General features: G+C 52.0%; 1 protein-coding gene across 10 annotated transcripts in view; it reads left to right on the top strand.

Annotated features, from left to right (window-relative positions):
• The window catches only part of CACNA1E (calcium voltage-gated channel subunit alpha1 E), an 84,701-nt gene that overhangs the window by 22,179 nt on the left and 39,173 nt on the right, over positions 1–23,349 (top strand). For all 10 annotated transcript variants that reach the window (XM_052666383.1, XM_052666381.1, XM_052666382.1 and 7 more), the window contains exons 4-9: positions 187–292; positions 621–760; positions 6,764–6,867; positions 7,446–7,598; positions 7,811–7,992; positions 15,785–15,888. In XM_052666383.1, the coding sequence (XP_052522343.1) occupies positions 187–292; positions 621–760; positions 6,764–6,867; positions 7,446–7,598; positions 7,811–7,992; positions 15,785–15,888 (789 nt within the window). The remainder of the gene's footprint in view (positions 1–186; positions 293–620; positions 761–6,763; positions 6,868–7,445; positions 7,599–7,810; positions 7,993–15,784; positions 15,889–23,349) is intronic.

Here is a 23,349-nt window from a genome sequence, read left to right as displayed (position 1 = left end):
ACAACCCCACATTCTCTCTCAGATGAAGCCCAGCCTGATCACAGCTACCCACCTCCACACTCACATGCATCCCCTGGGCACCCACCGCAGGCACCATCCCAGCAGAGCTATAGGGGAAAATGGGGTAGCTACAGGGAGGCTCGGGGGGCTGGCAGCTCCATTCTACTTCTCCTTGACTTCTCCCACTCCCTTTGAGTATATGATCCTGGCAACCATCATTGCCAACTGCATCGTGCTGGCCCTGGAGCAGCACCTCCCAGAGGACGACAAGACACCCATGTCACGGAGACTGGTGAGCATCCTTATCGGGGCCCCTTTCCCAACAGATGATTTCTGCTCATTTTGGGGTGGTGGATCAGGAGGGAACTCCAGCAGCCTTTGTGATGGGTGGGTCCAGAAAGGTTTAAAAGCCCTAAAAAGTGACGCTGAAGTAAGTTGCAGCTCTGCGTTTCTGGCCTCCAAATTGATGATGTCTGAGGAAGGGCTGGGGAAGCTCCAAGATGAGGAAGGTGGGATGGGACATGGAATGGGGTTGATGCAAGGTGAAGCTGCTCTGTTGTGAGATGCTTGGTGATGTGTGCCCTGTGTCCTCTCACTGTGCCCCTGATTGCTCTCTGCAGGAGAAAACGGAGCCATACTTCATTGGGATTTTCTGCTTTGAGGCTGGGATTAAGATCGTGGCTCTGGGCTTTGTTTTCCACAAGGGCTCATACCTGCGCAATGGCTGGAACGTCATGGACTTCATCGTGGTCCTCAGTGGGTGAGTCAAGGGACATCGGAGGGCAGGCACAGGGCTTGTCCTGGTGGCGACACCGAGCTCCAGGACACGGTGCAGCCATGTTTTGCCATTTTGTGGTGCTGTTTTTCTACCGAATTGAGGGAAGGGAGGATGGATTCCCATAATGGGATGTAGTTCCCTGTCAAACTCCCTGTCCCTGAAGGCATCGCGTCAGCTTTTCTCAGCTGGTGGCCTGGTCATGGAGTGAGGTGGGTGTTGGACAGGTGTTAGTTAGACCCAGGGTCCTGGTGGGGCTGCAGCTCCGGGTGACACTGGCTCAGCACTTGGGATCCGTGCTGGGGGTTGCAATGTATGAACTGTGCCAGGTGCTGGTTGTCACTGCTTGTGTCACCTGCTGGGATTGTGGCCCAGATTCAAGTCTTGCTTCAGATATGATGAGCTGTGCTGGTGACACAAAAAAAAAAAAGAGCAGGTACTGTTTGTTGGGTTTGCACTCACTGATGGTGGCTTGAGCAGAAGCGGCTCAGGGAAAATGAGGCATGGGAACCTCAGGTATCTGGGGTCCTTGCAGAGCTGTTGGCTGCAGTCCCATCAGGAGGTATGCAAGCTCCTGCACAGTGGCACCACGTGGGATGTGGCACCGGTTTGTTGGAGGAAGGTGGACACTGAGCCTGGTGCTTGGGATGTGGTGATATGGGCGTTGTGTGCCCACAGTGGCATGGCATGGCATGTATCAGGGGTGTGCTTGTTGGAGATGTCCTGGTTGGAAGGATTGGTTGTCCTGGTGGCATCTCTAGAGTGATACAGGGACTGGGGAATGAGCCCAGGCTGGCTGGAAATGCCCATGGGCTGCCGGCTGGCCTGAGCACTCTTTGGGGCTCAGCCAAGGGGAAATGCCATGTTTGAGCTGGGAGCTCCACTGTGAGCCTCTCCGGCGGATTGGGGTGAGCCGGCTGCAGCCCAGCCTGTGCTGAGTCAGCGCTCAGCAATTACTCACCCGCTGGCATCGCCAGCTCCTGCCTGCACTGGGCCCAGTGCCAATGGACCAAGCGGCCGTGCAATGCTGCTGCTGTGCCCACAGGTGCCGTCCCCCAGCAGGCGTATGGGGCACGGAGAGTCAGCTTCACCACTTTGTCCTCTTACGTCCTGCTTTTTGCTCAGGCAGATGGAAACCCCTCCCAGAATCGCCTGTGCAGCTCTCTCTTGGAGAGGTGTGCGTGTGACAGTGACAGCTTGCCTCCCTGCAAGATAAACCAGTGCGTGCGTTGAGTGTTCTGAGTTATCGGTGGCTTTCTGCAGCGAGCGATGCCGGGCTGCAAAGCGGCTCGCAGGCAACTGTGGGAGGGGCACGTGCTGTGATGGGCGGGTGGCAACGTTGGAGTGCTGCACCGGGCCTTGTGAGCGCCTCTGCAGACTAAAACTTGATGGATAGGTCTGGCCAGATGTCTTTGGGATGCGCGGAGATGCCTGGGGTGCAGGGGGGTGTTGTGAGTGTCCTCAGGATGCGCTGAGTGATTTGGGATGGTGATGCAACACAGAGGGCGTCCGTAGGAGTGGTGTGCATCCCTGTGGACCAACATCGCTGTCCCTGTGCGGATGACATTGGGTGCTCTTTATTTTAGCATTAATTTAGCTTTGTAAATCAGAGAGGTGCTTTATGCAGTGGCCCGGGCACTGTGTTGGGGTGTCTGTGGGCAGCAGGCACAAATTAGCCTAACGAGGGGCTGATAACATGAGTGGCCTCCTGGGACCCCATGAGGGAGCAGATGGCACCAGTGCAGGTTCGACTGGTGTTTGCTTCTTATGTCAATAAACCCAGATTTCTCATCTCGGTGGAAATCAACGCCCACCCCAAACTCCCTAATGCTAAAGCTTCCACTGGGGAACTAATAGGCACATTTGTAAACCCACTCCATTTGTAACCTATGGCTTCTAAATCATCATAGCTGCCTGAAAAACAGCCCGTTCTCCCCCAGCCAAATATATTTTTCTCAGAAAACGTGCATAAGGTACCTTCATGCATTGTGGAGCAGAACTGAGATAGAGATGGCACGTGTTACCCTGGGGATGCTCACCTCATATGCTTTGAAGCTGGGCTTGGAACCTTCTTGGTGCAGTGTGTCCTGGTCCTGAAGTGGACCGTGGTCAGTTCTTTACATGCAGCCCTGGGAGGGAGAGGTTGGAGCTAGATGAACTGGTGATGGAGCATCACCTCTCTGCACATGGAGTGGTTCTGCTGTTAGTGTAAGGAATAAAAAACTATGATCAAAACACAGCCTGGAACAGACTGGAAGGAGCCCTAACGCCACAAGAATGGGCTAGCAGAATGGCTTAGATGTCATCTGTCTGCACAGCGAATGGGATTTCGAGCTGCTCGCCTTGGTCATCTTCCCTTTTTCCTTTAGTCTTTAGCCAGTCTCCAGCACAGTGATTCCCCGTCTCCTGTCCCCAGCTCTTCCCTTCCAGGACAATTAGTAAAGTGTTTGGTCTTTCGTTTGGATGAATAATTGATTCCTGAGCTCTGTGAATGATTCATGGGCCATATGCCATGGCAACAGGACGTGCCTTCCACCGGCACCTTGCACAAAGGGCAGACTGCAAGCGTCAGGGATGTGTTAGAGCCGGAGGGCTTTGGGGGGGCCTTATGTAGGCAGAGCTGTGCTATGGGTTTGGGAACACGGGCATCCCCCATTTTGCTGCAGGGCCAGCTGAGGAACCCTAGTGGTCACCCTAACGCTCCCATCGCTTTCAGCTTAGGGTTTCCTGGAGCAAAGCACTGCTTTGGTGCCATCTGAGATGGGACCTGCAGCTCTGCAGCCTCACAATCCACTTGTGTCGTGGCCCCAAAACCTAGAAAGAGTGTGGAAAAAAAGGACAGAGGCTTTCAGGTTGCACAGCATCCCCAGGGCTGGGCTGCTGAGTGCATCTGTCTGGGTGTAACCGGTGCTAATCACAGCAATCTCTGCAGAGGAGGGGTTGGTTCACCAGCCAGAAAGGGGAAGAATGGGGTAAATCCATCAGGTCCCTTCCTGTGAGCTGTTTGACCAGTCTATTAATTATGCACTCGTCTCCCTCATAGAGTCAGGTGGCGGTTCAGGCCTTGAGGGGCCTTTCCACTTAATTATAAATATTAATTTGTGTGCCAGCCAGCACCCTGCCTGGCCCAGATTCGGAGCTGGGATTTGTCTGGCTGCACCGGTGGCTCCCTCATCCCCTCACCCCTGCGTGGAACCATTGGGAGATGCTGAATCCAAATATTTTGAGAGGTCAGCATTTGCTTGGGCTCCCTGCTAGAAAGCATGGCCCGGTGGTCCCCAGTGCTGAGGTTCATGCTAGGGTGATGATGCAGAGCCGGGTGCATCAGAATGGTTTTATGGAAGTGTGACCACGGGACGTGACTTGTGCCATACCCAATGCACATCACATTGATCACCACTGAGCTTGGAGATGGTTTCCCCACTGCTGCACAGTGCCTCAGGGTCTCATCTCTTGCTGCAGGGGCTGCAGATAAATAAAACAAAATAACTGCCCGGGTTGCAAACACAAAGCATCGGATTTTCTTTTCTAATATATATTTTTTTTCTCCAAAGTGTGTTTTTGTCTGCTGCTGATTGCTCACTATTCAATTATACTTTGCGGATTAGCATATATTTCCCACCCTGCCTCCTCTCTCATTTGCATTCTTCCAATAGATCCTCTCTGCTCCTTTCTCCACCTGAAGTCTCTCTTCTCCCTTTTATTCCGAAGAAGCAGAGCTCGCCCCTTTGCCTAGGTGACCTATAAAAACGCCTTCACTTTTTTTTTCCTTTTTTTCTCTGGTACATATGATGAAAAGCATGAGATCATTGGGATTTTTATAGCCCAATCTGGCAGCTTTTTTCAGATAACTTGGATGGTGAGATGTAATTTTAGTTTGGGTCCTTGCCTAAAAATAAAGAATAATTATTAGTACATCAGACGTGGATATTGTAAGTGTTGGAGAGGGCTTGAATTGTTCTGCAGATAGCAGATCTGCAGTCCTGCACAAACACTGAACTCCATCCCATCCTCAAGGGGGTTTTCAATGTGTGCCAATGTGCTTGTTGTTGCTGCTGCCCAACTCTGGGGTGATGCTCCCCGGCAGGCTTGGTGATGCCATGGTTTTCTCCCTTGCTTTTTTTTGCCTTTTGGCTTCTAACTCTTGCTTCCAATTTCACTTCGGTTTATTGTAGGTGATGAAGCTTTTAAAGTTCTGGTGGCAGTTTTAAAAAGGGAAAGAAAGGCTGCAAAACCAGCGTGGCACGGGCTTCCCTGTGTGGTTTCAGAGCCAGGTCTGAGCAATTTGGCCTGGGGAGGTGAGCAGCAAGTGGTGAAAGCAAAGTGGAGCAGAAGTGGGTCACACTGTGCCATGTGGGTCATGCCACCAAAAAGGCTCATGTAAGGGTTAACGAGCAATTAACAGATGTTGAGTGAGGCATCCAGAGCAGGAGGTTTTGGGTATACAGGAGAAGCTATCAAGGAGAGGCGATGTCTTTTATTACAGACTGAAGGGCTTGGAGAAAGCAGACAGAAACCAGGCTCGCGTGCCTGCACGCTTGCTTGCTTTTTCCAGCACCTCAAATGATCTAAATTTAGTCCCATGCTGCTGAGACCCTGCTCTAGGCTGCGTGGATGCCCTGGGATGCTGAGCAGGAAGGATGCACAGACACCTTCGGTCAGAAGAAGCATCAGCAGTGGCACTGCTGTGCTTGGTGATTTTTCTGACCCACCCTCTCCGTGACACAGCTCGTGATGTCCCTTGTCCCCCCATGAGGACAAGGAGCACGTCACCTTGCCACAGAGGAGTCCCATTCTTAGCAGCTAATTTGGAGCGTGGTGGAAGCTCGCCCTGAAATTGCGTGAACCTTGCCTGGAGGCTCCTCACCAATGCTCCTGAGCCTTTCAGATGAATCTGGGTTAGCAGAGGACTTTGCAGCCTGGGTGCTCGGCTCCTCACTGGGTCTGCTTCCAGAGAGCTGGGGTGTCTGACCACTGCTGGGAGCAGGGAGATGCTTGGTGCTGTATGCCACCAAGGGTGTGAGAGCTGGTCCCCATGGGGATGCACCATGGATGAGCAGGTCAGTGCACTGGGGCTGTAGGTGATGTCAGAGTGATGCTGGGACAGGTTTGCTGCCCATCCCTTCTGCAAGCAGCCTGGTAAACCAGCAAGGAGGAAGAGGAGGGTTGGGAAGCGGGCGGTACCAACCTGCTTGCATTGTGGTGCCGGGTATCCTAGGAAACCAAGCTACCTTTTGGGGGGGCTGGGACCTACGTACCTCGGGGAGCACGGCAGGGAACTTGTGCTAATTGCTCTGTGTGCCAGAGAGCCGCTCTGGCCTGCAATTAGATGAATTAGTGGAACAATGACCCAATTTCCCTCAGTTTTTTGGATTGCTGCAAACATCCCTGAGGTTGCTGCCAACCTCTGTCCCCCTCTCCTCCCTATCCCTGGTTCCACCATGCAGCCCTCGTCCTCCTCTTCCTCACTCAGCCCACGTGGGACAGCCCAGCAGACCTGGTGACATGCTCTGTGCTCTCAGTGTCACCAGTTCCCCCACTCCCCTCTCACTATGGGCACCTTGGGCACTGCCAGACTCGCAGTGTACTGGCTCCCCTCTGTCCCAGTTTGTTTTCCCGAGATCAGCTTGAGAAATCTTTGTGTTTTAAAAGCAAATACTGGAGTCCTTCCTGTGCTTTCCAAGGGCATCAAATTTTCATTACTGTATATTTTTTGAATGCGTGCGAGGCTCTCGGCTCATTCCCTAAGGAAACACCACATGTTGAAGGAGTTGATGCAGCTGATGGCTCCACGTGAGCTTAGGGTCAAGACTCGGCCATGGGCCCCGTCTTCTGAAGCCTGATGGCACGTGGGCTTAGGGGAGGTGTCAAGAGTACCCACACCGGGCCCTGCTGGTGAGGGCTGCTTCATTGGATGGAAACCAGGTTCTCAGCACCCAGCCCAGCACTATGGGGCTGTAACCATGCTCTCGTCATGTCTGTCTGCAGCATCCTTGCCACCGCTGGAACACACTTCAACACGCACGTGGACCTGCGCACCCTGCGGGCTGTGCGTGTGCTCAGGCCTCTGAAGCTCGTCTCGGGCATTCCCAGTAAGTTGAGTGCTCCCAGTTCTCCTCTTCTTCCCATCTTCCTCGCAAGGAGACCTCGTGCCACCTTGGTGACGTGGTGTGGAAATTAGAGGGGAGGAAAAGCTCCCTGGTGGCGCGTCCTCTCCTTCAACCCAAATGCAAAGGGTGCATCCTGCTGTAGGGCTCAGCTCCATGACCAGAAGGTAGTGGGTGGATCCTTCCAGGGGATATTTCTTTCTTTTTTGTCAAGATTTCCTCTGCAGGAATGGAGATAAATAAAGAAACCAGGCTGCTACTGTGGCTGAGCTTCCCTCCCCTCCCTGGGCACCCAACATGTGGTGTATGGGATTTGTAGCTCAGGCAGCATGAGAGGCATGGTGCGTGCATGCTGGATGGTGGGGATTAGTCCAGAAGATGTCTGTATGGTGCTGGGGAGCTTCCCCTGCCCTACTGGCTGTTGGCATGATGGGAATTGGGGTGCTTGTCTTGGGATATTGTGTTAGGAGGTGATGGATGCACCAGGAGCTGTCCCACTGCCTACAGGGTGCATGTATCCTGGGTAGGGGCTGCTGAGCTGAACTCACTCTTTTCTCTTCCAGGCCTTCAGATTGTGCTGAAATCCATCATGAAGGCCATGGTGCCTCTCCTCCAGATCGGCTTGCTGCTCTTTTTTGCTATTCTCATGTTTGCCATCATCGGCCTGGAGTTTTACAGTGGGAAACTGCACCGAGCCTGCTACACAAACAATTCAGGTGAGGGAGGCACCCTGCATCCTGGCTTGGGCACCATGCTCTGCCATCCATATGCTGATTCCTTGACCACCAGGGGCTGTGACCTGCATTTTGCATTATACACTGCGGGCATCCCTCAGTTGTGTGCAGTTGCGTCCCCCCATTTGCCCATCTGCCTCCAGGTTCTCCCCATCTCTCACTCCCATTCCATTGGGTATGTTGTGTGCTCGCAGGTGAGCTGGAGGAGCTGGACCCTCCCCACCCCTGCGGGGTGCAGGGTTGTCCGCCGGGCTATGAGTGCCGAGAGTGGATCGGTCCCAATGATGGGATCACGCAGTTCGACAACATCCTCTTCGCTGTGCTGACCGTCTTCCAGTGCATCACCATGGAAGGGTGGACCACAGTTCTGTACAATGTAAGTCAGGGGCTTTTTGGTGCAGCTGAGTGTGGGGATATGGGGGTTCTAGAGGTGGCATTTACTTGGACTGGAAATTTTTTGAGATCCTGACTGGTGGAGACCGAGCTCTTGAAATAGCTGTAGATGTTCCCGTTCGTTGCAGGGGAGTTGGACCACATAACCTTGAAGGGTCCTTTCTAATTGAAATGATTTTGTGATTCTATGAGATGGGATCGGTGCATCCCATTTGGGGAGGAAGTGGGAAATAAAGGGACATGTGCTACATGTTCTACTGGTCCAAGGGGTCATTCCATCCCCGGCTCTGGGCAGTGACACTGAGCAGAACATGAAGCAGGAAGAGAGGTGCATGGTTGCATCTTTGTGGGCGATGGGTTTCAGTTCATGGACTGGAAGCAGCCGTGCCAGTTCTGTTCCCAGCCTAATTTCAGCATCGCCTCCGGCGTCATTGCACCAGGAATGTTTTTATACGCTGGTTCCCATAACGCCTGGAGATTTACAGAGTGGCATTGCTCTGCAGGAGGCAGATTGGATGGATCGCAATGGAGAAACGTTCTCCAATATTTGCTTTGCTGTAAGCAGGAAGGCTGTTTTGTAAGCTGGATGAAGGCTGTGCGCTGCCGGCGTTAGGGACCCTGTTTGTTTTGGTGATGCTGGGGGTTCTGATTGGCATCCGTGAGGCAGATGGACCACCAAAACCTGGACTGGGGGAGCGGTCTTGGCCAGGGCTTCACCTACAAGGGGTGATGACTTCAAGCTATGTCAGGGGAGGGTCTGGTTGGATGATAGGAAACATTTCTTCTCTGAAAAGTGGTGATGTACTGGCACAGGCTGCCCAGGGAGGTGGTGGGGTCACCATCCCTGGAGAAGTTTGGGAACCATAGAGATGTGGCACTGAGGGACGTGGGCAGTGGGCATGGGGTGGGGAGGGGTTGATGGTTGGACTTGGAGATCTTAGTGGTCTTTTCCAGCCTTAGTGGTTCTATCATTCTATGATAATTCTTGCCCAGAGGTTCTGTTCCTCCTCATCCTAAAGGAGCTATTGGTGTCTTCATCTTGCCGCTTTGTTGGGGAACTGGGCAGAACTGAACGACTTAGGAGATCAAAACACAAGAGCATTTCTGGTACATCAGTGGGCTTAGAGACTTAACCATAGTGCATATTGGCAGGACAAATGTGTACAGCATGAAAAGGGATTTTCCCCTGCACAACTGCCTTTGGGATGGCTGGGAACCGGGGCAAGCCCATTCCTTTCCTGAGTATCCCCACAACCCCATTCCAAGCCCTCCCATCCCCATGGCAGCTGGGTGCGACCCATAGCTGAGATGGATATTCAGGGATGCCTGGTGGTCTGGGATTCGAGTGATGTTCCCGGCATCACTGTCCAGATGTGCTCTGTCATCACATCCCTGATGGCTGTGACTGCCCACTGCCTCCCTTTCCTACTCCAGCTATTACTTACCTTTAATGGAAGTATCAGGGACATTCTTGGCTGCTAATTGAATGAGGGTTTGGGGCTTGGTGGCAAATCACTGCTGATTCACTTCTCCCTCAGCTGCCTCTTGTCCTTCCATTGTCTCATGGGGATGCCTGGCTCTAGGCTGCAAAATGGGCTTTGGAACTCTTTTCCTATGGGAAAAAATGCCACAAATGAGGACGTGAGCAAGCGTGTGTATGGGCTGAGGTCCTCTGGGAAATGCTCGCTGCCTGCAGGTTTGGGGGTTCGGCCATTGGGTGCAGTGGTGAGAAATGGAGCCCTTTTGGGTTAGCAAGGAGCTCTGCAGAAGAGAGGAGATGGCAGGCAAAATGCTTCAGCAATCTCTCAAAGAAATTGCTTACTATAATATTCCCCCGTGTAGCTGTATCGTGATTTTAAGAGCCATTTTCCCACAATTTTACCCGGCCTAGAAGCACATCTCTCCGAATATGTAGAAAGCATCATGAAAAAGCTAATCAGCCCCGTGGTGCTCTCCACGTGTGTTATTCTGTGGATGCGCTCAGCTCTCACCTTGTTTTCCTCACCCTGCCTGCGTGAGATGCCGCCTTGCTATGCAGAAATCACAGTGTGATTGGGGAAAAAAACAGCAAAAAATATCTCAAACTGGAGTCCTTCCCTTTGCCCATCCCTGGAGGGCTTTGATTCCTTTTCAGAGAGCATGGGCCTCCTCACACTGTGTGCCAGGGACATTGGCTGTGTGGCATGGGGACCAGATGTCATGCAGAAAGCTGCTTGGTGTCATTGTGGGATTGATGCTGGGGTGGGAAACGGGCAGCCCCGATGGCATCAAGGTGGTGGGAGCAAGCAGGAGGCTTGGCACAGCCCTGATTTGTGCACAGGGCCATGGCTGTTAGCAGCAATGGGTGAAAACATTTTGCCTCCCAGGCATTACAGTAGCATCCGTGCTGCTAATTAAAAATGCATGGCAAGGCATCAAGGGAGCTGACGGGCCACAGCTGCTTGCTGTAAACCCAAAATCCGCCTTGTTGACACGATGGATGGGTTGGGGGTGATAAATACAGGGGGTCACAGTGCTGTGCCTTTGGCTCTGAGGTCCTGAGCATCACTCATGCCTTTATCCCTGTGCATTCCCAAGGAGGGAGAGACGCTGGTGAGTGAAGGTGGAGGGAGCCAAGTGCTGGGTTTTCTAGGGAAGAGGAGCTGAGGAAGTGCCACCCCAAGGGCTTAACACCATCCAAACTTTTAACTAAGTGTGCTGTTTTTCCCTTAAATGGCTCCTGGTCATTGAGCCCTGCCAGGTGAGCCCAGTGATGCTGCTGCATGCATCCCGAGCAGCCATGGGCAGGGTGCTGGTTTTTGCTCTCTCTTGGCTCAGCTGTTTGCTAGCACTTAAAGCCAGACCCTCTCCTTCTTGCCAACTGTTCCTTTTTTTTTTTCCTCTTTATTTTTTTTTTAATGTGTGCGCACTGAAATGACACAGCAAGAAACAAACTGTGTCTGCTGGATCTGCAGCTTCGGAGGCTTGCTCCGCTGAGAGCTGCCTGCTTACACCCTCTTCCTGCTTGCCAAGGGAACGGCTCTGTCCTGAGCCAGAGGAACAGAGCAGAACCTGATGCTCTGGAATTGCCCTACAAGGACAGAGGGTTTCAGCCCCTCTTTGTTAAGCCCAGGGGCTGTGATTCCATTGGCATCCCATGAAAGGTACTGCTGGCAACCCAAGGAGGGTCTCATTGGCGTCCCATGGTATGCAGTGCTGGGGGGTCTGGGTGTGATTTCTTGGCAGATCAGAGTAGAACAGAACCAAAGTCAGTCTCCACACCCGTATCAAGCACTTTCAAAACACTTAATTTTTCATAATGCTTTTAGCAACGCGTTGTTTTCTTAGTCTGAAGTTGAAATGTTTCATTTAGAAAACAGGAAAAATGAAATACACGAGAGCTCTTCCCTGTCTCCCCATTCCTACCCAGCAGGATGCGTGCCCGCACAGTTCAGCCCTCACCAAGAATCCCATTATGGGAAGCCCTGGTACTCTGGGGTCTGCACAGTGCTGGGCACAGCGTTGGGCACCCACTCAGGATAGGATACGACCCAGCCTTTGCTCTGTGAAGGAAATACAGCAATTTCCTCATTAACCTAATTTGGAGAAGAAAAGCATTTTCATTCAGATCTTGTACAGCACTGGGGTCGCTGACAGATACCAGGCACAGCTGGCGGGGAGTGAAGCATGGCCCTGCACGCAGGATATCAAATTATAGCTATTAAAGGGAAGAAGGAGATCTGTTACTGTGCTGTGGAGCTGCAGTGGGTGTCAAGGTCTTGAGGGAGCTGGTTAGGTCAGGGAATCTGCTGGGAGAGTTCTTTAATTTCTTTTTTTTTTTTTTTATCTTTTGGCTGGACTGTGATGCTGCTCCTACTGATCTGTGCCAGGGAGGCTGAGTACCGGCTCTGATCCTCAGACCCCACAGTACTGGGGCCTGGGAGGTGATGGTGTGCACAGCCCTGCTACATATGCCTGTGGGCCTTGCTCCCAAGCTGTGTTTATTCCCTAAGCAAGTGGGTTATGGTAATATCTGAATATTACCCCAATCTAATTACTTGCCATTTGGGTTTGGATTAGAGCAGATATCGCAGAGGCTCTCCTGATGCAGATGGATTTGGACAGAGGACATGGCTGTGCAGCTGATCAGAGCAGGGACCATCGCTGAGACTGTTTCTCTCAATAGCAGACCTTATCTGCTTGTCCGTCCAGCATCACCCTTCCTTCCCTTGCACTTTCTGTCAAACCACTGGGAATCCAGAGGTGCCCTGCAAAGGCAGAAGGTGCTTTTTGCTTATTTTTTACACAGAAAAAACTGAGTTTGTGGTTGTTTTATTATTTTTTCCCAGCACAGCAAAAAAATCCTGAAGTTTCTCATGCTGAGGGAGGGTATGTGTGGGCTGCGAGCCTGTGCTTTGCGTTCGACGGCAGTATATATTTAGACTTCTTTAGACTTCTGGCCCCTGAGTGAGACCTGCTTTTGCAGCTCCCTATGCCTTTTCCTGCCCTTTGGAAATGTAGGAGCTGCCAAAGTAACAGGGCCAGTCCATGTGGTGGCCTTGGTGGTGGGTATGGTGCCAGCACTATCACCCTGGTGGCCCGAGCCGGTGAGGTGGCTTGGGTCATTTGTATGCTTTGTATATGTCAGTGTCTCACGCGTTCCTGGAGGTGGTAGTGAACACATTTTGTGGTCAGGCAGCCAAGGAAGAGTGTGGCTGGTGGTATTTTAGGATGGAGTGATTCACAATGGGCTTTCAGGGAGGTGGTAGAGTCTCCATCCCTCAAGGTATTGAAGAAATGTGTGGATGTGGCACTAATGGGCATGAGTTAGTGGTGGGACTCAGTGATTCACTTTGATGGATGGCCTTGGTGAACTTGAAGGTCTTTCCAACCTGAATGACTCTGTGATTCTGTAATGAGAAGGTTGTTGCCTTAAAGGTGAAGAAGAAGGACCAGACATCAGGTGGCTCCTCAGTTTCCCAAAGGCTTTGTATGAGCAACAGGCCCATCTCCAGCAGAAGGCCAGGGGCAGGAAGGAGTTTCTTCATTTAAAGGAGTTGCAGCTTTGGTGTGGTCTGAGGGTTGAACTACCTGTGGTCTGGCCTCCCTGGACCCTGCATGAGATGTCCTGCTGGGTCCTGAGCAAGTGGGAAGTGGGAAATCTATGGGAAGGCGCAAGGTGGTGAATTACTGTCTGTGGAAGGGTATTAGGAGTGAATGGTGCTCCAAATATAAAGGAAAAGGGGCTGCTTGTTAAAGAAAATGATTTTCTTGCGCCAAAGAAGTTGGGAAGTGCCAAAATTCAAGCAACATGGACCTCGTGCAGAGTGCTCAAAGGAGCAGTAAGTGGTTTCTCACCTCTGTCAATCACGGAACCGTTAATGTTGGAAAAAAACAAAGAGATCACCAAGTCCAACCATCAGCCCATCCCCACCATGCCCACTAAACATCACTCAAGGCGACATCTACCCTTTTCTTGAGCACTTCCAGAGACAGTGATTCCACCACTTCCTTGGGCAGCCCATTCCACACCTCACCCCTCTTTCAGTGAAGAAATTTTTCCTAATATCCAACCTGGAACAAGGGGATGTTTGGGCACAGACCCCCACACCAGGTGGACATTTCACTCAAACTTCTGGTGAACCCAAGGGTGACAAAAGGATGCATAGTGTGACCAAGAACACGAGCACGGCCACAGCCCATTGTGCCCACCAGCTTGACGATGAGCATCACCCCCACTGCATTTAGGGGGAGCTGGCACATAGATGGCAGGTCTGGTCCTGCGTATTTATAACAGCTCTGGCGTGCTGGGGGAGGCACCAGCTGACTGGGGAAGAGTGAATGCAGTGCCTATATTTAAAAGCGGGGGGAGGAAGGGAAAAGTAAGGCAGGCAGGAATAGGGCTGCGAGCCTGACCTCAATTGCATGCCATTTCGGAACAGATTTTGGAGGCGAAAGAGGAAAATGAATCATGGGTTTGCCAAAGGTAGGTCATGCCGGGCTAATCTGGCATCCAAGGACTGGTTTTCTAAGTGCAGGAAACATGCAGAGTCGCTTGTCGTAGTAATGCTTTCCCTAAGGGGAAGGGCTGGCGGAGCAGAGGTAGTGGGAAGGGAGCAGCACCAAGGTGGGGCTGGTTTAGAGCTCTCAGGGTGAGTCGTGTGCGTGTTGGAGAATGACGAGGATATACCTCCCAAGAACTTGGGTCTTTGTAACTGGAAGGTGCCAGGATGGAGATGGAGGGGAAAGAAGAGAAGCTTTCAGGCAGGATGGTGAGGTCTCAGCAGCATCATGCATGGATGCAGCAGGACCTGTCAGCATTGCTCACTTGGGTCTCCTGTGTACATGGATGATGAACTGAGCCTGGACTGGAGCAGACGAGGGGCTGCTGGATGAACGAAGAGGGAGAGGCAGTCATGCGGGAGAAAACTGAATGAACCTTACTTGAGCTACCAGAGCAGAGCCTGGGAATGGCAACAGTCACCATCTATAAATACTTCAGGATGGGAAACAGGGAAGAGAAGAGCTATGTAAGCCAAAGGTCAATGTTGGCAAAACTACAAATGGATATCAACTGTCCACAAATAAATTTAGGCTGAGACTTAGGGACAACCATTAGAGTGGTTGCCATTTCCAGTGGGAACAGTGCATTTTTCAGGGTTAGGCACTCCTCAGCTTTGAGGTGGAGAGGTAGTCTCACTGTCTACTATGGGTTTGAGAAGCAGTGAGAAATGCTGAGCTCTTAGGGAACAAAAGAGAAAATGCTGGCAATTAGAGCAGGGTGATGCTGGTCCCCATTGCTCTAAATTTAGCTGTGCTTTCAGGGCACAACAGTGTGTGGGGGAAGATGCCTTCTTCACCTGTAGGAATGGAGCGCCTGTGCTGAGAGCTTGGGGGAAAGCCCCTGGCTCTCAGGCTTGGTCTTGGTGGGGAGTGACCCCAACACTGGTGGTAGATACCCAGTGGCACCTGGACAGCGGAGTAGAGTCCAGTGTGAGCTTGTTCCAAGAGGTACACAGTGCCTTGATTGCCGTGGGAAATGCTGCTGTTGGAGAGCAGTGGCCTGGCACGGGGACTCATGGGTGAGTCCAAGTATCTCTGGAGAGCAACGGTGAGTATGGGATTTCAGTGCATCATTCGCATTTCCTGGAATGGAGACCAACCTCAGGGTAGGGGTTGGCATGCAGCACTGGTGTCTCTCCCAGCAGCATCCTTCTGTGTGCTGGTTGGTGCCCACAGCCAGATGTACTGGTGGCCCCAGTACCTGTGTGGTGGTCACCAGAGGTGGCTACCTCCCCACTTGCAGGTTCCTGTGCTGGCCGATGGGGAGACGTGGTGCCAATGACTCAGATGGAGATGAGGGCTTAATTAGCACGGGGAGAGGAGGAAGAAAGAGAAAAGAGAAAGAGCCTTTCATTGCAACAAGATTGATGCCACCTCCCCCAGACAGTCACGTTCTGCCGCATCACCCTCCAGCCTGGCATCATGTGCACAGTGCCTTACGCTAGGGGACAAATGGGGCCAGGGAGTGGCTGTGACGGGTGAGGGGGCATGGCTTTTATTAAAAGCTTTGTTTGGTGAATAACTGTCTGGAGCTGCAAACTGCTTCATGCAGCCAGAATGGAACAATACAGCGGGATGATGGCAGAAGCCTATTGTCAGGGTTGGCGAAGAGCTGGTCACCCCAAGGAGCTTGGTGTGGTCAGTACAGAAGGAGAATCTTCCTGCACATGAATTAATGTACCTTCTGCTTGTGCTGTGCATAACGTCACCCCTGTGATTTCTTTCCCCTCCAGACCAATGATGCCTTAGGAGCCACCTGGAACTGGCTATACTTCATCCCCCTCATCATCATTGGATCCTTCTTTGTCCTCAACCTTGTCCTGGGAGTGCTGTCAGGGTAAGCAAGTCAACATCCTCCTGGCATGTGCCTGAGCCCTGTGCCTGGCCCTGGTGCTGCCACGTCCCAAAACCTTGCTACTCCCCTCCATGCCTGTCTCACAACAAGGGGCTGAAGATTTTGGTGTTTTGATGTGCAAGAAGTTGTTGACTGTGACTGGGAGGGAAGAGGGAGAGGAAGAGATATAGAAATGCCTATGAGTTTGGGTTGTGTCTGTAGCCAGGTGCACATTTGACAGCTGATGGAGCGTGGTGGGCATGGGATGGGTTTGGGAGCTGTTGGCTGGGGATCCCCAGCATCACTTGCACATGGAGGGGGACACAGGGGAAAGATGATTGTCTTATTCCTGATCTTCCATGTGGAACAGAGATTTTCCTCCAAGCCATCAGGCTGGCCTTGGAGAGAAAAAGGCTTCTTGTTTCCATGACAATGAACTGCGGCTGCATTAGCGCATCCCCAGCACTGGCAGAGGTTGGCACGTGGGGAGGGCGGCTGGTGGTAGGCTGTGCAGAGTGAGGGCAGTGGGGCATGGTGGGTGGGGTGTTCCTGCTGGGGTGTAATCAGCAACCCCATGGAGTACCTTGAGGGTGTTCCAAGATGCTTTTTTTGGGCACAGGATGGCTGTATGGCCAGTGACAGCCTACAGTGAGGAAAAAAAAAAGACTTTTTTGCATGTACATCATATGATTCCTTGGTCCTTGTTTTGAGTGTTGTGTGATGTCAGAATGTGGGGATCAAAGTGGAAGCTGACCATCTCCATCACTGTCTTAAACGTCCCCATGAGTTCAGGTGTGATGGCAATGGCATGTTCCTCTCTTGATGTCTGTCCACAGCAGGACTGTGTGGGGCAACCCTTCCTGCATCCACTGAATTGGATGCAGGCACCTCAGGCTTTTCCCAGGCGCTGGCTGGCATTTCCAATGTTTGTTTATTGCTGATAGGGTTTGTACTGGGGAAGGATGCAAGTGGGTGGGTGGCCTAATTGGCAATGGAGATGCTCTTGTGGTGTGCCAGCTACCTAAGGAAAAGCTTGACTGCTCAGCTCCTGGAGGGCTGGAGGTGATGGAGGCAGCCAGATGGGCTGTGCATGGCCACCAGTGAGGCCACAGCCTCCCTGGGTGCAGGACCTGGTTGAGGCTGGCTGTCCTCGTGATGAGGCTGTTGGAGGACTGTGAAATGCGGTGTCCTCAGAGTGGAGGCACGCAAAGGCTGCCTTCCTTACTTTGCTTGCAAAGGTTTTGTTGGTTTTAACATTTCTCACCATTCTGTTGTGCTGAAAGAAAGCACTGGGCTCTGCTCTGGGAGGCAAAGGTTGGCTTTTCTACTCCGCATCCCCCTGCACTGGGCTGAGCAGGGAGGGGGTGGTTGCACTGGGATGTGGTCTGGCCTCCTGCCTTCCCGGCTACAGCTCAGCAGCTGTTCTCACTGGGGAGCCAACCAGCCACCCAAGGCAGGTCATGAATGCCAAGAGGCTGCAGGAGGACATTTGTTTCATTTGCCACCATTAGAAGTTTGCCTGAGCCCAGATTTAGCAATCTTCTGGTTGCGATGCGCATCTCTCCCAACAGTCAGTTCCCCAACTGTTAGGCTGAGCCATGACCTCCGTGATGTAAACAGCCTGGATCCATCTGCTCCTGAGCACTAAGTATGTGGGAGAGAAAAAGCAATGATTTCCATCATGCCGAGGCCTCTCGGTTTGCTCTCTAAATACTGACACACACACATGCGCTGGAATTGCATGCACTGCTATTAGCAGAGATGGAGTAGCTCCAGGCAGGGGCTTGGAGAGCCAGATCTTCTGGGGCTTTGGCATTTATTACTGCGTCTATTAACTTTTTCCCCTCTATGGGTGCAATTACAGATCAATTAATTCCAACTGAAAGCAGGAAAGGGGAAAAAAAAAAATTGGCCCCGTTCCTCTTTGTGCACATTTCGCAGGTATAAAGCCCAAGGAGATGTGACTGCTCAGCTTTTAAAGCTCCACAAGCTCCTGAAATAACCCTGGCAGGAGCATCAGAGAGAACAGGGAAGGAGCAGCCACTGCAGTGCTGTGGGGCGGGGAGCTCAGGAGCACGACTCGATACGTCGTGTGTCCTAGGGCTGGTGTAACCCAGGGCGATGCCAAAGCAAGAAGTTGAGCAATGATGGCAAGAGAAATGAAATCTATCTGCCTTGTACCAAACAAGAGAGTAATTTAAATCCTCCTAATTGCTTCCACTCATCCTGGTGATGTTAAGTCTTTTCTCCCTTTGAGTCTTTTCTGCCCCCCACCTTCAGCTCTTGCACTAAGCCTTTGAAAGAAACGACTAATGTTATAATTAAAGGATCAATTTGGCAAGATTTCTTTGTCTTAAGATCTTCTTTCTTTCAGGTTGGGTTAGCACTGCGTTCCCAGTCTCCTGAGAGTATTCTTCAGCTCCTCCAGGAGCCTTCTGTACCATCTCTGAAATCTTTTCACTTCGCTTCATTTGGATTTTTTTTTTTCCTACCCAATTTTGAGGCATAACAAATGATGAATAAGATTAAGTTTTAACAATTAATGATCGGGGCGTCAAAGGCACAAAGGCACAAGTGCACGTTGTCAATGGAAGCAGGGGTTTCTGCTGGCCCACGTTTGAGCTGGATCAGGTGGTTTGAAGCCAGAGGTGGATGTGGGGAGGGTGCCCCCATCCCTACAGACAGACATGTCAGGCTGGAGGGGCTCTGAGCACTGATGGAGCTGTAGGTGTCCCTGCTCCGGGCAGGGCAGTGGGACCAGATGGCCTTTAAAGGTCCCCTCCAAATCAAATGGTTCTATGATTAATGCCTTGGAGGTGCTTGTGGAGAAGTCTTGTGGGGACGTCATGAATGACAGCAAGATGCCAACAAATGTGTCCAGGAAATATTGCGCTGGAAGCTTACATTGTGTTTTCTTTGGCAGTAGTGGCATCTTGAGGAGTGGTTTAGAGGAGGGCAGGATGTCTTTGCCCACTGTGTATTTGGGAATTTGCTCTTCTGAGCTGTAATGGGGATGTAGATTTGGGCTGCACTTGTTGCTGTGCTCTGGAGAAGCTCTCATCTCCCCAACATAGCACTTGAGCACCTTCTGTGGCTGATGCAAAGGAGCGATGCTCATCTATATTCAGCAGCCAGGTGGGCATCCATATTCATTGAGCACCTCTCCGCCTCGCCTGCTTGTGCCACCTGTCCCCGAGGCCCCAGGCCCCATGTGAACACGCTGCCTGACAAGAGGAGCATGTCAGGACTGCCACGTCCCCCATGTCACTGGGAGCGTCGTCTTCTCCTGCAGCCAGCGGGACCAGAGAGAAAAACCCACAGCCACGAGGCAGAGCAAGGTTCTCCCCTTTGATTTCTCCTTAGGAATTATTTGCTGGCACAGCTCAGCCGCTCCGTGTTTGCTGTTTTTCTTGCAGATGTGCTCTGCGGACTCCCTGTGGTCTGTAGGCTGCAGGTGAGGGGCTCACTTTGATGCTCTTCAGAAAGCACTCGGCAGCGAGCTCTTTCTTTTGGAGATTGTTTTTGGAGCTGTTTGTTATTTCAGTTAGCAATAGCATCCATGGAGACTCCTTGACTGGGTAGATGGATCAGCCTGATGACTGGGCTGAAGGTCTTCTCCAACACAGGTGATTCTACAGCTTCGGCAATGCCCAGCTCCTTGTAGTGGCCATGATAAGGAGAGGTTAATTTAGGAAAATGTAGGTTAGATGTGAGGAGGAAATTCTTCACTCAGAGTGGTGAAGTGCTGGCACTGCTGCCCAGAGCTGTGGGTGCCCCATCCCTGGAGGTTCCCCAGGCCACGGATGGGCCCTGGGCAGCCTGAGCTTTGGGAACAGCGAGCCCACAGCAGAGGGGGCTGGGGGGTTTTGAGGCCCCTTCCAACCCAATCATACTGTGATTCTCTGAAAGAGGTGCTTTACACCTTTGCTGGGTGGGTTGGTCAGGATCTCCCAAATGAATCACTGCACATTATCAGTCCTCTGTACGCTGTAGGCGGCTGTTTGTTTGTTTTGCAGTGGCAGTGACATATCTAGCAGTTGTTGTGGGTTTTGCACTTGATGGTTGGTTCTGAATCCATTGTATTTGCGTTTTGAAGCCATCAATTAGAGAGCTTGAAAGTTGCTGGGATGATAACGTGATGAAATACTGAAAAATGGTGATTTTTCGTGCTGTATCAGTACTAGCCCCACACCTCCCATTTGTAGATTGCTGTTGCTTGCAAAGAGGGACAAAACCTGCCTTGTTTACAGAGGATGAAATGCAGAGCCCAGAAGAGGATGGGAGGAGCGGCATGTCCTTGGAACAGTGGAAGCACGGATGCAAACCCCACCTTGTCACATTGAGACACATGTTGAAGCTGAGGCTCTGCAGCTGGATGTCAGCTGCTTAACATTTGATATTTACCCTCTTTGACCTTTGTTTTTCTCTACTTCAAAACAATAAGCTCTGCCGGCTCGTGGCTGCTCTGAGCCCAGCCTGTGTCCTGGGAAACTCAGCTGCATTTAAAGGTAGCAGTGCATGGAACAGCAGGTCTGAGCCGACCATGCAGCAAACCTCTGTGTGTGTGTTTCTCCTCAGATCCCAGAGTGTCACTCCTTGGGAGGAGCACAGTGTCCTATGAAATAGCTGGCCACTGGTAGCCATGTCTCCACTGCCTTTGGGCCCTACATGGGGCCGCACATCTGCATCTCTTGGAGGAACCAGCTTATAAAAGAACCTCTGGGGATGGGAACATAGGACTGGGGAGTGATGCCGGATCTCTTTGCAAAGCCAAACAGTGCTGTTTCACGGGGCACAACCTAACACCATAGGGAGCAGCATCCTTCATGGCAGCCAGCTCTGTGCTTGGAGCGTTCCCAGGCGGCTGTCAGTCAGCACGGCCAGCCCTGCGCTCACTGCACAGTGAGTTCCTCCAGTGGTTCCTCACTGGAGCCACTCAATTCCTTGTTCATTGTTGGGGACAGTTGCCTGTTTGCACTGCCTTTTCCCTGTGCTTTCACATGGGCATTGCTTTCCCCTTCTGCCTCTGTTTTTGTTCACAGAAAACCCTTCTCCTCTTGGTGCATGGTGTCAATGCAAATCAGCGTGACGTGCTCTGTGTGAATCATTCATGCTGCTCGCTGTCAGCCCTGTCTAACACAAGCCCCTGTAGGACCTGGCAGAGGGCTTCCAGTGGTACCCATTAGAAAACTCTTTTAAATCACAAGCTTCTCCCAAGGTAGAGGATAATCATCAGCATCTGCCTCTGCTAAATGGATCGCTGATGTAAGGCACGACCTCAGCAGCGCAGCGCCCAGACCCCTCTGGCTGGCAGTGCCAGCCCTGCTGCTTGCTTGTACCTTCTGTTTAAGCTCCAGCACCAGCTTACAGGGAGCACTCGCTGCTCTTGTTTTAGTTCCTTTACACCTCTTAGGTAGATACCAGCTGATCCTCCTGTTCTGTACCTGTCTCATCTATCCTCTCCAGATCTCTAGGTGCCAGCTCTGTCCCTTAACCTTTCTGGAGGTGAAAGTGTTTTTCCTCAAGCTGTGATGCTCAAAACAGGAGCCGTGAGCCTCCCTTGTGCTGAGCAAAGCAGAAGCATTACCTGGTGCCTTACAGATGGCATCTCTTGCTACACGGCCCACTACAACTGGCTTTCTTACAGCAGCACGCTACTGCTGCCTCAGCTTCAGCATGTGAGCCTCTTCCCACCCCATCTGCTGCTGTGTGTCATTTTATGACCATTTTGGTAGCTGGTTTGATGGCAGTGTGCTTACTGGTGGTGAAAGGTGATTCTGTGGAGGTGGTTGGCTTCTTTGAGAGCATGGAAACCACAGCGTTGGTGCGACCTGTGCTATAGATTAGGCTAGTGAAGTACTGGCACAGGCTGCCCAGGGAGGTGGTGGGGTCACCATCCCTGGAGGTGTTACAGAACCATGGAGATGTAGCACTGAGGGATGTGGGCAGTGGGCATGGGATGGGGGTGGTGTTGGACGTGATGATCTTAGTGTTTTTTTCCAACCTCAATGATTCTATATATCCCCTCTGGACTCCAAGATGCTCCTGGTGTAATACAAGTAGGTTGCAGCATCTGTGATAGTTTTTCTCTTAGCCTTATTTTTATTTTTTTTTCCTCAAATGAGGCTGCTCTGAGGATGCTCTCACATGGTTTCTTCTCCTATTAAAACTTGACCTTGGCCCTGCAGTGCTTTGAGCCAAAAACACCAATGAAGAAGAGGAATCTAGTGGTTGGCAACCCTGCTCATAGCATGAGAGTGGTAGTGGATGGTCTTTAAGGATCCTTCCAACCCAAGCAGTTCTATGAATGCACAGCTGCAGCAGCAGCCTAGAGAAGGAAGGCTGCCCCAAGGTCTCCTGCTGGGCACAGGAGTGGGAGCGAAGAACGATTTGCAGGCATGGGAAGAGCAAACCATCTGCTCCTATGGCCTTGGCAGGCTGGGCATGGGGTATGGATGCTGCCTCACTGGTGTGAGAACAGATGGCACTGAGCTCCCACCACAATTCCTAGCCCTTCCATCCATCTCTCAGTGCCTGCCATTGGTATTCCCAAGGCTGTGGTGACACTGGGTCCTACACAGCCCCACATTTGTCACAAGGTGGGTTTCACTATGGCAAGGGAATTTTTCCATGCTGGAGGCTTGAATGTGCCTGTGCAGATCTGGGGACCTTCCGTAGGACTGGGGAGTGATGCCGGATCTCTTTGCAAAGCCAAACAGTGCTGTTTCACGGGGCACAACCTAACACCATAGGGAGCAGCATCCTTCATGGCAGCCAGCTCCGTGCTTGGAGCGTTCCCAGGCGGCTGTCAGTCAGCACGGCCAGCCCTGCGCTCACTGCACAGCGCTATCTCTACCCGCTGCTGCAAATTGGCTCTGAGCAATCCTTGATCTGTCAGCATCGCCTACCCACTCTCAGATGTCACCAGCCCCCGCTGCTGCCCTGCTCGGTAACGTGTCTCACTGAAATGTAATAATTCATTAAGTTGAGTTTAACTTTTCCCTCCCCCCCCTCCCCCCCCTTCCTCCTCCTAATGGACAAAAGCAATTAGGCTCCATTAGGGAGCAGGAGTGTGGGAAGCATCTCCCTCGGAGCTGCTGCCACAGCAGAAAGGGCCGTTGTGTCCCTGGGTGTGTGTGCGTGTGGCACCAGCTTCTTGCAGTCAAGGTTCTGTAAGGCAATGCTTGGCCATGGGGAGATGGCGCTTTGGCTTTCATCTCTCTTGGCTGCAGGGGGCTGGGGGCTTTCCTGTGCAAACCATGCCCAGCCAAGCCAGGCTCAATGAGATTGCTGGAGAAGATGATACAGAGACACGGGTCACACCAGGGCACAGCATCAGTGGGGTAAAGGCACGGTCCCCGCTGGCTCTGGCTGCCGATGGCATCTTCTCTCTCCTTGGCATCTCCATGTTAGCAGCGCACAGAAGCTGGCGTGGGGGATGAAGCGCAGCCAGCACCATCCTGC

Source organism: Tympanuchus pallidicinctus, unplaced genomic scaffold (assembly GCF_026119805.1).
Source record: "Tympanuchus pallidicinctus isolate F22 unplaced genomic scaffold, pur_lepc_1.0 scaffold7, whole genome shotgun sequence".
Taxonomy (NCBI): Eukaryota; Metazoa; Chordata; class Aves; order Galliformes; family Phasianidae; genus Tympanuchus; species Tympanuchus pallidicinctus.
Note: the sequence above shows the minus strand (reverse complement) of the source record. Positions and strands in the feature narration are given on the sequence as shown.